This window comes from Camelina sativa, chromosome 11 (assembly GCF_000633955.1).
Source record: "Camelina sativa cultivar DH55 chromosome 11, Cs, whole genome shotgun sequence".
Lineage (NCBI taxonomy): Eukaryota > Viridiplantae > Streptophyta > Magnoliopsida > Brassicales > Brassicaceae > Camelina > Camelina sativa.
Window position 1 is genome coordinate 30,600,304 of NC_025695.1, and position 12,277 is coordinate 30,612,580.

The 12,277-nt window shown below is 34.6% G+C and overlaps 1 protein-coding gene across 1 annotated transcript; it reads right to left on the reverse strand.

Annotated features, from left to right (window-relative positions):
• LOC104724721 (NAC domain-containing protein 86-like) lies at window positions 8,783–10,566 on the reverse strand. Its single transcript, XM_010443265.1, has 4 exons — window positions 9,954–10,566; window positions 9,560–9,843; window positions 9,249–9,482; window positions 8,783–9,156 (listed from the first exon to the last, which is right to left on the reverse strand). The coding sequence occupies exons 1-4, from the start codon at window positions 10,108–10,110 to the stop codon at window positions 8,959–8,961; spliced, it is 873 nt and encodes a 290-aa protein (XP_010441567.1). The 5' UTR covers window positions 10,111–10,566; the 3' UTR covers window positions 8,783–8,958.

Below are 12,277 nucleotides of genomic sequence, written 5' to 3' on the forward strand. Positions count from 1 at the left end.
TGCTAGGTTGCTGGTTTCATGTGTGTTGTGGTGCAGAAGGCAAAGTATGATCGTTGAATCAAAGCGATGATGATGAGGATGTTCTAGTGGCTCGTTGATGTAATGTCTGGCTTCTGTTAGGTTGCTAGGTTGCTGGTTTCATGTTTTTATGACTTGGTTGAATTATCATTTGTTATTGGTTTATTAATTATTTGTTTATTGGTTATTGATTAATGTTATCTTTTGGTTATTTTCACTGTTGGTTTGATTGTGGTTAGGTAGTTAGCCAGTATAGAAACAGTAGATTATTATTATATTAAAAAAATGGGTTGGTTCGTTTCAATTTTAGATTAAAACAAAATAAATAAAAATAATGTTAATGTCTATATTAATAACATATTAGAGAGCGAGAATAAAAACTATAATGTTTGATACAATTTTGCAAATAAAGTTTTGAGGGAAAATGAGATTGATATGAGAATACCACAACATGAAAGGATATGATTTGTGGCCAGTTCCTTGATGTGCAGGATCCAACACTTTTGTTGAACCAGACGACATTTTGTAGAACAGTCAAATCCTGTTTTATAGCTAGAGACGCCAATGAACTTGTTGGGTCAAAAAAAAAAAGACTACAGAACAAAGTAAAAAGAATTTGAGATTGTCATCAACACTGAGCTGGTTTGATACAACATATAGTAATAAGTACACAGACAATTACAATCTAGTTGAAGATGAGATACATACCTCTCCATTAAGACATCGGATTTTCTCTCTTTCTCTTTATCTTAGGAGGTATCTTACGTAATTTATGTCTCTCTCTCTCTCTCTCTCTCTCTCTCTCTCTCTCTCGTTATTTGTTTTGTAAATTAATCACCGGAGATTCTGAATAGTAAGAACCTTCTCTTCTCTCTTTTGTTTTTTGTTTATGTATATGTTGTTGTTTTCGGATCGACACGCTTTTACATGTGTTTTGGTTATTTTGCTTTGGATCTTTGTTTGTTTGTTTTGTAAATTAGGTTTATTGAATCTGCCCAATTCTGCTCGTTTTCTGATCGATTCTAAGTTTTGGAATTCTCGGGTCCATGAACAAGCTTACATCTTAATTTTACTTGTGAAGAACTCCTTAACCGTTTGCTTAAACTGGTTTTGTTGATGTTCTTTTGCAGAATGGCGAGCCAACCAGCTGGAGGTGCCAAGCCACCTACGGTCTAAATTCGCGGGCAACCAGCTGGATATCTTGTTGTTGTCGGTACCAGTTTGCCTTCTATTAAGGAACCAGAACAAATTCTGGAGCATAAGATTGTCAACATGCAAGTTCGTTCTGCTACCAAGGTTCTGGTCAAGTGGATGAATGAAGCTGAATCCGAAGCCACTTGGGAGTTTCTTCTATTTGATTTGCTCAAGCGATTTCCTGCTTTCAACCATGAGGACATGGTTCTTTAGGAGGGGAGGATTTGATACAGTATAGAGAGTGCCACGTGGACGTGAGAGATGGAGAAGGCTCAACGGTCACGATGGTGAAGGCAGAGGCGATTCAAGTGTAACAGAAAATATATCGTTTTCTCAATTCATTAAGCAGCAATTTGTAAATTTTGTTACAGTTTCTCTCTCTAAACTTGGGTTGATTTTGCGATTCATCCTCTGTGAAGATTCATCGTCTTCTCAAGGTGGATTTTAGTTTCTCTTGTTTCATGAACATTAGATTCTCTTGGTTGTAATCGAATTGTGTGAATTGAAATATTGAATACAGTGTGTGAAGTTGGTTTATTCTTGTTAGTATCTATTGTAAACTATATTATAAGTTTGAAGGTAACAAAGTACTTTATTACGAGGAGAATCAAAAGGAAAAGAGATCTAGAAAATGAGTGTATGGATTTGAGAGAGAAAACTAGAGAGAAGCTAGAGAGAAACTTAGAAAGATGGTAAGACTTCTCACATATACATTTTTCTCTCTTCTACATAACTCCTATTTATAATGGGAGGAGACAAAGACAAGTATAGAGAGATTGGTGACGATTGGTGAACAAATGTTACTAGTGTTATATGCAATGCATGAGGAAGGACACTTATTGTGATGGTTTGCATGAAGTGGGACACTTGTGGTGATGTATACTCACACTAATTTTATAACACTCCCCCATGAGTATCCATCACCAGTGATGAGTTACACACTGCCTCATTAAAAACCTCATCATGGAAAAATCCAGTGGGATAAAAACCATGAAAAGGGAAAAAGAGTACAGTAGTATAAATTCTCCCTCGAAAAAACTTCACATATCTCTTAGATGCCGCATTCCAATACTCTGAATATGCTTTTGGAATGTTGAAGTAGGAAGTGCCTTTATAAATAGATTTGTTGCATTGTCACTTGAGCGGATATATTGGATATCAACTTCCTTCTTTTGCTCGAGTTCTTGAGTGTAGGAGAAAAAATTTGGAGGTATATGTTTTATTCAGTCGCTCTTGATGTAATCTTCTTTGATTTGGGCTACACAAGCAGCATTGTCTTCGAATAATGTTGTTGGCTCTTTACTGGTTACTATTCCACTCGATTCTTGTATGTGGTTAGTCATTGTTCTGAGCCATACGTTTTCCCTCGATGCTTCATGAAGAACAATTATTTCTGCATGATTTGAGGAAGTGGTGACCAAAGTCTGTTTTTATGAGCGCCCTGAGATTACAGTTCCTCCAATTATGAAAACATATCCAATTTTGGGATCGAGATTTATGTGGATCTGATAAATATCCTGCATTTGCAAAACCAACTAGACCAACCGAAGAGTTTCTAAGATAAAATAATCCCAAGTCAATCGTACCTTGAAGATAACGGAGAATATATTTTATCTCATTCCAATGCCTACGAGTAGGGGATGAGTTGTATCTTGTAAGTAGATTCGTAGCAAATGCAATATCTGGTCTAGTGTAATTTGCAAGGTACATGAGTCCACCGATAGCACTCATATAAGGTACTTCGGGACCAAGTATTTTCTCGTTATTTTCATAAGGTATGAATGGATCACTATCGACATTCAGAGATATATTGACCATTGGAGTACTCAAAGGATTCGCTTTATCCATATTAAAACGCTTTAAAATCTTTTTCGTATAGTTTAATTGATGCACAAATATTCCATCTTGGAAATGTTCTATTTGGAGCCCAAAACAAAAGTTAGTCTTTCCAAGATCTTTCATCTCGAACTCTTCTTTCATATGAGTTCTTGCATCATCAATCTCCTTTCGAGTTCTAATTATATTCAGATCATCAACATATACAACAATGATCACAAATCCCGATGGAGATTTCTTTATGAAGACGATTAACATACATTTTCTTCAATAGGTATTCACTTAAGCGATTATACCACATGCGCCCAGATTGTTTTAACCCGTAAAGTGATTGTTGTAATTTGATCACACAAATTTCATTAGAATTAGAGTCTAATGCCTTATGAATCTTAAATTCTTCTGGGATTTTCATGTATATATCATTATCCAATGATCCATATAAATATGTTGTCACTACTTCCATAAGGTACATTTCTAAATTCTTAGAAGCCGTTAGACTCATTAAGTACCTGAATGTAATTGCATCCATGACTGGAAAATATGTTTCTTCATAATCAACTCCAGGTCTTTGAGAAAAACCTTGTGCAACAAGTCGGGCTTTATATCGTGTGATTTCATCTTTCTCATTTCTTTTTCGCACAAATACCCATTTGCAACCAACAGATTTTACATCTTTAGATGCAGTGACAAGAGGTCCAAAGACATTTCTTTTATTGAGGGAGAGCAACTCAAGTTGCATAGCCTTTTCCATTTCTCCCAATCAGGCCTATGTTGGCATTCTTGATACGGACCTTGGATCTGGATCATCTTTTTCATGATTGATATCTTTAGATACAGAAAAAGAGAATATTCCATTATCATCATCGATTTCATCTCTATACCATAATATTCCATTTTGGGCATAGTTAATAGAAATCTCATATTTTCTGTATCATCCTGAGGACTTTTCTCTTTATTTGGTTCTTCTTGAACATTTTCATCTCCAATTTTCTTTTTTCTTTTGGGAATTTTTAGTTTTAGAGCCCATTGGCCTCCCCCGTTTCAATTGGACCTTTGGTTCATTAGCTTTGCTTCCATCGAATTCCTCTCTAGGAATTTCAACTCTTGATGGTGCATTTGCAGCGGGGATATATGACTTTGTCACCCTTTTTGTATCTATTAACGCATCTGGTAATTGATTTGCCAAATTTTCTAAATGTACAATTTTCTGAACTTCCAGTTCATGTTGATTTGTAGAGGGTTCAAGATATATCAAAGATGGTATATACCATATAATATCTTTTGGTACTTGTTTAATTTGTCCTCCTAACGCTGGAAATTTATCTTCATTAAAATGGCAATAGGCAAAACGTGCCGTAAACATATCACCAGTTTGCTTTTCAAGATATCGAATTATACTCAGTGATGCATAACCGATAGATATACCCAATCTCTTTTGTGGCCCCATTTTTGTTCTTTGTGGTGGGGTTATAGGAACATAAACCGCACATCCAAAAATACGGAAATAGGATATGTTTGGCTCTTGGCCATATGCTAATTGTAAAGGATAATATTTATTATATGAATTTGGTCGTATTTGGACCAATGCCGTAGCATGCAATATAGCATGACCCCATACAGAAATTGGGAGCTTTGCTCTCAATATTAACGGTCTAGCAATGAGTTGTAGCCGTTTAATCAAAGATTCAGCCATGACATTTTGTGTATGAACATGAGGAATCAGATGCTCAACATCGATTCCTATTGACATACAATAATCATTGAAAGCTTGTGAAGTGAATTCACCAGCGTTATTAAGTCTGACTTTTTTTATGGCATAATAAGTGAATTTAGCTTTCAACCTGATTATTTGGGCAATGAATTATGCGAAGGCCGTGTTTCGTGTTGTCAATAGACACACATTTGACCATCTACTAGATGTGTCAATCATTACTATAAAATAACGAAACGACCCGCATGAAGGGTGGATAGAATAATGGTGATTCATTCCCAATTTTGGCTAGCGATGGCCGAATTATGAATTTTCCTTGAGAACATGCATCACATGAAATCTCATCAGATCTAAAAATCTTTGGTTCTTCAGTGGATGACCATTAGAATTTTGCACAATTTTTCACATCATGACTGAACCAGGATGTCCAAGTCTTTCATGTCATATCTTAAATGTACTAGTAAACTTAGAGTTTACTGTAACATAAGATGCAAACTTATTTATTTTTTTGCAATACAATCCAGAGGATAACATTGACAATTCTTCCAATATATGTTTCTCCTCAGATGTTATGCAAAGATATTCAATGCCATTCTTATTCAGAGTCTCTATATGATATCCATATCCATTTCTTCGGATATCTCTGAAACTAATCAAGTTTCTATGAGACTTAGGGAAATCTAATGCATCAATTTCAAAATTTGTCCCCCTTAGCATTGAAAAATTGTCTTTTCCATAGTCTATAATAATCTTTGCATTACCATATATAGTGCTCATGCTTCTAGCGAAGTCTTTTATTTTGAGAGAAGAGAAATATTTTTTTCTCTTTAAGTATTGAGTGCATTGTAGCACTGTCTGCTAAACACATATCTCCATCCTCAATCTCAAAATTTGACATTTTTTGAGATAAAATATTTATAAAATAAACATTAAAAAAATAACATAAAGTCTTACAAAAAGGCTTATTATATATTACAATAAAACTATTATTCAAAAAGACATTTGTTAAAACATAAAGTACATATAAAACTATGGCAAAGCTTATTATGGCATATGGGTCTTATTCGCATGATTTTCCGTTTTCATGATCAACGAGAAAATCTGCTATATCAAGATGGGGTTCATCGTTTAGGCCATGGAAAGAAGGTCCTGTTTCATCAGAGATGAGGTTGGTCTCAACATCTCTTTCTTTTGCCTTTTGAGATGCTTGATACAGATCGGCAAAATGTTTTGGAATATGACAGGTTTGATACCAATGTCCTTTCATGCCGCATTTGTAACAAGTACTTTTACCTTGTTTCTTTAAAACGCGACCAACATTATTGATTTGAAGATTTTTGTTGGTTTTTCTTGTGTTGAAGTTATTAGCAGAGAGAGACCCCTTCCATTTCCTCTTCCACGACCTCCTCCACGACCGTGTCCGCGTCCTCGTCCTTGCCAATTATTATAACTGGATCGGATGTAGCAACATTCACTTCTGAAAGTGGAGCTGATCCCGTTAGACGAGTTTGATGATTTATCATCACGAGCTCATTATTTTGTTCAGCAACATGAAGAACTTGCATTAATTCAGAATATCGAGTATACCATCTCTCTTGATATTGTTGCTGCAGGAGTATATTTGAAGGATGTAAAGTTTGGAATGTTTTCTCGATCATATCATAATCGGAAACTTCTTCTCCGCAGAGAGCCATCCTTGAAGTGATTCAGAACAAAGCAGAATTGTATTCACTTACACTTTTGTAACCCTGAAAATGCAGGTTTAGGCATTTATGTTTGGCTTTTGGTAAGATCATATACTTTTGGTGATCTAACCTATCTTTGAGCGCAATCTAGAGATCTAAGGGATTTTCTCTCGTGATGTATTCATTTTTTAAACCGTCGTGGAGATTAACGCAAGAACATCTTGGTTCTTACTTTTTCCTCTTCTAACCCCATTTCTGACTGATCGAGGGTTTCGAGAAGCCCATCCCCTTTTAGATAGAATTTTGCATTTAATGCCCATGTCGTATAATTTTTCCTAGAGACATCAAGGGCAGCAAATTCAAATTTTGGCAAGTTTGACATGATACTATATAAATAATAAAACAATTTGTTAAATATAAAATTTTATGAAACACTTTTGTAAATTCTTGTTTTTAGTAATAAATATAAATTATAAAAAAATTATAAGCTATATAATATATTCATAAATTAAAACAATCATTTTAGGAGGCATAGCCTTCCATATAATTAAAATATATATATCTGAACATATAATCAAGGAGGCAGGGCCTACCATAATGATCAAGAATGTAGATCTAAATGATCAAGGAGGCAGAGCCTACCATTATGATCAAGAAGTATGTATAGTCTTTTACTCTATAAATAATACATATAGTAATGTGCATATGAATTAATTAGATTTAAACAAATTTAACATAACTTAAATGTTACCTCAAACTGATGATGGATCGTGAGTCGATCGTGCTGATAACGTATTGTAAGCTATATTATAAGCTTGAAGGTAACAAATACTTTATTATGAGGATAATCAAAAGGAGAAGAGATCTAGAAGATGAGTCTATGGATTTGAGAGAGAAAACTAGAGAGAAACTTAGAGAGATGATAACACTTCTCACATACACATTTTTCTCTTCTACGTAACTCCTATTTATAATGGGAGGAGACAAAGTGTGACACCCCGATTTCAGAGACTTGCAGAGAGGTTTAAAAGAATTGATTTGGCCACCTAGGTAACCAAAGTGCACTTATCTTTTCGGCCAAGGGTCCTGAGAAAACTCCAGAGTTAAGCGTGCTTGAGCTGAAGTAGTCTCAGGATGGGTGACCTTCTGGGAAGTGACAGTCGGAACTGTGCCAGTGAGGACAAAACACAGGAAAATATCATGTGGTGATTTGTAGAGACGGCAACAAGTCCTTAAAACCTCCCGGACATAACAAACTAACCGTCAGATATAGATGGGCTCACGATCCTAGTGAGAGGACGTGTGGCCCATTAAGGAAGGTGGGCTCATGGCCTAGGATTGGACATGGGGCCCACTAAGAGGTGGCGGTCGGGGCATTACAAGTGGTATCAGAACCGAACCCAAAAGACTGTAGAGTCAAGTGGGCTCACATCATCGGGGTGACGGTCTTGGTACGCAACGAGGACTTTGCGATCTGTTAGTGGGGGTGATTTGTGACACCCTGGTTTCAGAGACTTGCTGAGAGGTTTGAAAGAATTGATTTGACCACCTATGTTACCAAAGTGCACTCATCTTTTCGGTCAAAGGTCCTGAGAAAACTCCAGAGTTAAGCGTGCTTGAGCTGAAGTAGTCTCAGGATGGGTGACCTTCCGAGAAGTGACTGTCGGAACTGTGCGAGTGAGGACAAAACACAGGAAAAGATCATGTAGTGATTTGTAAGGATGGTAACATGTGATTAAAACCTCCCTGACGTAACAAACCGACCGCAGATATGGATGGGCTCACGGTCCTAGTGAAAAGTCGTGAGTCCCATTAAGAAAGATGGACCCATGGAATGGGATTGGACATAGGGCCCACTAAGATGTGGCTATTTGGGCGTTACACAAAGACAAGTATAGAGAAGTTGGTGACAAAGTGGTGAACAAATGTTACAAGTGTTATATGCAATGCATGAGAATGGACACTTGTTTTGATGGTTTGGAGGGATAATTGTAGTGATGTATACTCACATTAATTTTATAACATCCTATATTTCAGTTATGCTCTTTTTTAGTTAGATTCAATTTTTTGATCATATTGTTTTTTCTTTTACATTTATGGTCCCCCATTTTTCTTTTTTCAAAAGTTTTTTTCTACAAATTAAAGAATCATTGTTATCAACTTATCACTTCCAGAAATTTGTTTTTAAAGGTTATTTTAATGATGTCACATTAACGATGTCACAAAAGATGTTATAATAGTGTGGTCCAATTAATTATTGTAATAGAAAAATGAGAGATATAAAGATGAAAAGTAGTGCATAATCCTATTGAGATTTTTTAAAAGAATCCATAGGGAATATAAAATACAGCTTCATATATTAATGACAAATATTTTACATCAAATCTCTATAATATAGTAATTCCATAATTAGCAAAAAAAAAAAATGAAACTCATCCATAGTCCAGTGCTAAAAGTCTTCCAAGACTCAAAACGATAAAAGGCGTTTCTGTCGTAAAGACCAAATTACTCCGTCTAGGAGAAATCTGAGTAACCGAATAAACCGGTTTGATCGTATCCATAGTTTGTCCAATAACCGGTTTGCATAGATTCATCCATGTTCTGATCTAAGCTTGTACTCGCTAGAAAATCCATGTTTTGGTTACCAATGACCGGAAAATCAAAGTCTTGTTGGAAGTACTGAGATGCAACCTCTTGGATTTGAGGATAGTCCTACACAAAAAAAATATTCAAACCTATATTAGATAAACCAAAACCGGTTTCGGTTTAGTTATATTAGTCAATATAGAATTGTGTACACATACTTTTGAAGAATCGAGAATGAAGTCAGGTGAAATCCAATTGTTGGAAGAGTCCGTTTCAGTAGATATTGGATTAACAAATGAGTGAAATGGCATTGTTTTATCGCGACTAGGAGACGTTATTGAAAACCCCGAGCTTTCTCCGGATCCAATAGTTTGCTCGCTTGGAATTTTTCGGATTTTCGAATTAGTTTTGATCTCAGTCTTCATTGCAACACGACATAGCACATAAGCTCCCTATAATTAAACACATTCAATTCTTAATATTCTCTTACCAAATGAAACAAAAAAACATTTATATCAAGTCTCTTTACCTTGAAATGTGGTGGTCCTTGTGATGAATCATCATCGCAGAGTCGATATTCATGCATTATCCAATTGCTTCTATCGCCTAACGGGGCACGTCCTTTATAGAAGACTAGAGTTTTTCTATAGCCAATTACAGAAGATGAACGAGAAGTAATTTTCCGATCTTTTCCGGTTGCTTTCCAATAACCAGCTTTTGTTCCTCGGTTTGTACGGAAACCATTAGGATATTTTTTGTCCCTTGAACAGAAGAAGAACCATTCCATGTCTCGGTTTGGGAGAAATGACTTGTCTAAAAAGTAACATTGACAAATAAAAATTACAACATATTAAAATTTTAAAAAATTACAAAAAAAAAAAAAAAAAAATTAAATACAGTGTTTGGAAGTTGATATATGTTACCTGGTAACTCCCAAGGATCGAAACTATAAAGATCGATAACGGGAATGACTTCAAGCTCGATCTCGAGACCTTCGACTTTTCTTTTCAAGTAGTATTCGATGAGTTCTTCATCGGTAGGATGAAACCTGAATCCTGGAGGTAAACATGAACTTCCCATTTTTCAATAATAAACTGACAATACGATGACTTGCTACACCAAAAAAAAAAAGTTAAAAATCTTGAAATCAATATTTATTTATTTATATATTTATTGTTGAACAAGTAATCGATATTTCTTTTTTAGTCACGAAGCTACAACAGTTAATATTTGGAAAATCCAAAAATAGAAACTTTTCTCGACGCTTGATTTGTTGTTTAGAAAAAATTGCAAGTCAAGTCGATAGTATTCTTTGTGTGACAAGAACATTGTCTGAAACAAAACAAACTGTTTCGTATAATTAAAAAAAAAAAATCTTTAAAAGTAAGAGATGTAGTAAGAAAGTATAGATAGGTGTGAAAGCTTCAAAAGTGATTAAGGAATGATTTTCTAATTTTTCTTAACAACAAGTGCTTAGCGAATGATGAAGAGAGTGATTGTAGAAATTAGAAGAGGTTGGTAGAGTGTTGAATGGTTATGGAGTGCTGAATATATAGCCCAAAGTTGGTAGAGCATTGAGAGTTATATATAAATGTAAATTGGAATTATAAAAGTTTGTTAGGATGTGGCTTTTATTTTTTACAAAACTATGGGAGACCGATAAAGTGACTAAGACATAACTTGTCTGAAGTGTTCTATAAAATTAAATTCCAAAGTAATTGGACCCACCTAGACTCAATAGGTTATTTACATGTTCACACTTAGGCACAAGCAATTGACAACTCATTTCCTTATATCTTTCAAAGTTTTGTTCTTCTTGTTGACTAACCATTAATTTTATTTTCAATGATAGGTTTATCATTTCAATCTTCACATATACTAGTATGTCAATGCGATTTACAATACAACCAATATTTCTATAGAATATACTTACGTGTATGTCAGTGTAATATTTTGTATCAAATGAATGTACTATTGTTTCTTAGCGTACCAATGCTATAGCTAGATATTTTAATGTGTGCAACTTTTACACCTAAAGTTGTAACTTTCCCAGTCATATATTACTGTGATATTGAGTTTAAAAATACTGTTCCACGTCACAATGCGTAGGACAAAAGAACTTTTTAGTGTAACTAAACGTTTTTTTATGTCGTACGAAAAGAAGAAGAAGAAAGTGATAACGAAAACTAGATACTTGAGTCGGAACAAGATAGTGGACCCGCGGCTACTCTAATCGGACCAAACCATATTTTATTTTCCTAATTTTAGATTACATAATTGTTCAATGTCTTTAAGAGCGACCAAAGAGCCACTTTGAATATTAGTTGGAAAAAAATAATTCAGAAGTTCTCAAATACACTTAAGATACAAAAGTTTCTTCTTTTATCCATTTTGGAATTACAATAATAAGTTCATATTCCGATCCGGATATTAATTATAAGTTTATTGTTTATACTTTTATAGCCTAAAATATGACGTTTGCATAAAGTTGTGCAGTTCATGGTTTCCCATTTAGTTGGACCAATTTAGCTTTTTTTCATAGCATCTGGAAAAGGGATGGATACCTAGATACGATGACTAAAATTTACACTGCCATCATAAGTACATAAGAATTTCGTCTTGATATTATAGGCATTTATAAGTCCGTTAGCTACTTAGCTATTTGAAAATCTTCATCACTAACAAGAATCTGACACAGAGTTTTTTCAGTTTAGTTAACATGGTATGTCACATAATTTTAATATTTCCTCCATGTCACATAATTTTAATATTTCCTCCATGTCTCACAAACAACAGATGTATATATATCTATGGGCAAGAGCATTTGGTGCTCCAAAACACCCTTTTAGTTTCTCAAACTCGTGGAAAATGATGAGGCAAAGGCAGAAACTGGTGGATGTCCCTTGATATCATCAAGTGTGGTTCTTGGATTCAGTCCCAAAACATGCCTTACCATGTAGATTGTTTGTTTGAATCGATGTTGCTAATTTTCTGTTTTTGAGTAATTTATTTTAAGGGGGAAAAAAGCAAAGATTAAAATATACATATATATATATATATATATATAATAGAAAATGAAGATCATCCTCGAATCAAGGTTTCATTTAGTAGTTATATATACTCTCTATTAAATGTTTAAGTTATATCTAAATAGAATCTCATCCAGTTCTTAATTTTTCCATAAAAAGAAATGTGAAAACATACCAAATGTAGAAGGGGATGGTATGTTATCTCCCAACATCAGTAT

Bases quoted from the DNA above. Each gene is read 5' to 3' on its own strand.
- LOC104724721 (XM_010443265.1), bottom strand. From the start codon at position 10,110: ATGGGAAGTTCATGTTTACCTCCAGGATTCAGGTTTCATCCTACCGAT. The intron at 9,483-9,559 runs GTAAAGAGACTT...GTTTAATTATAG, and splicing joins AAGGACCACCACATTTCAAG to GGAGCTTATGTGCTATGTCG. The intron at 9,157-9,248 runs GTATGTGTACAC...TTTTTTGTGTAG, and splicing joins TCATTCTCGATTCTTCAAAA to GACTATCCTCAAATCCAAGA.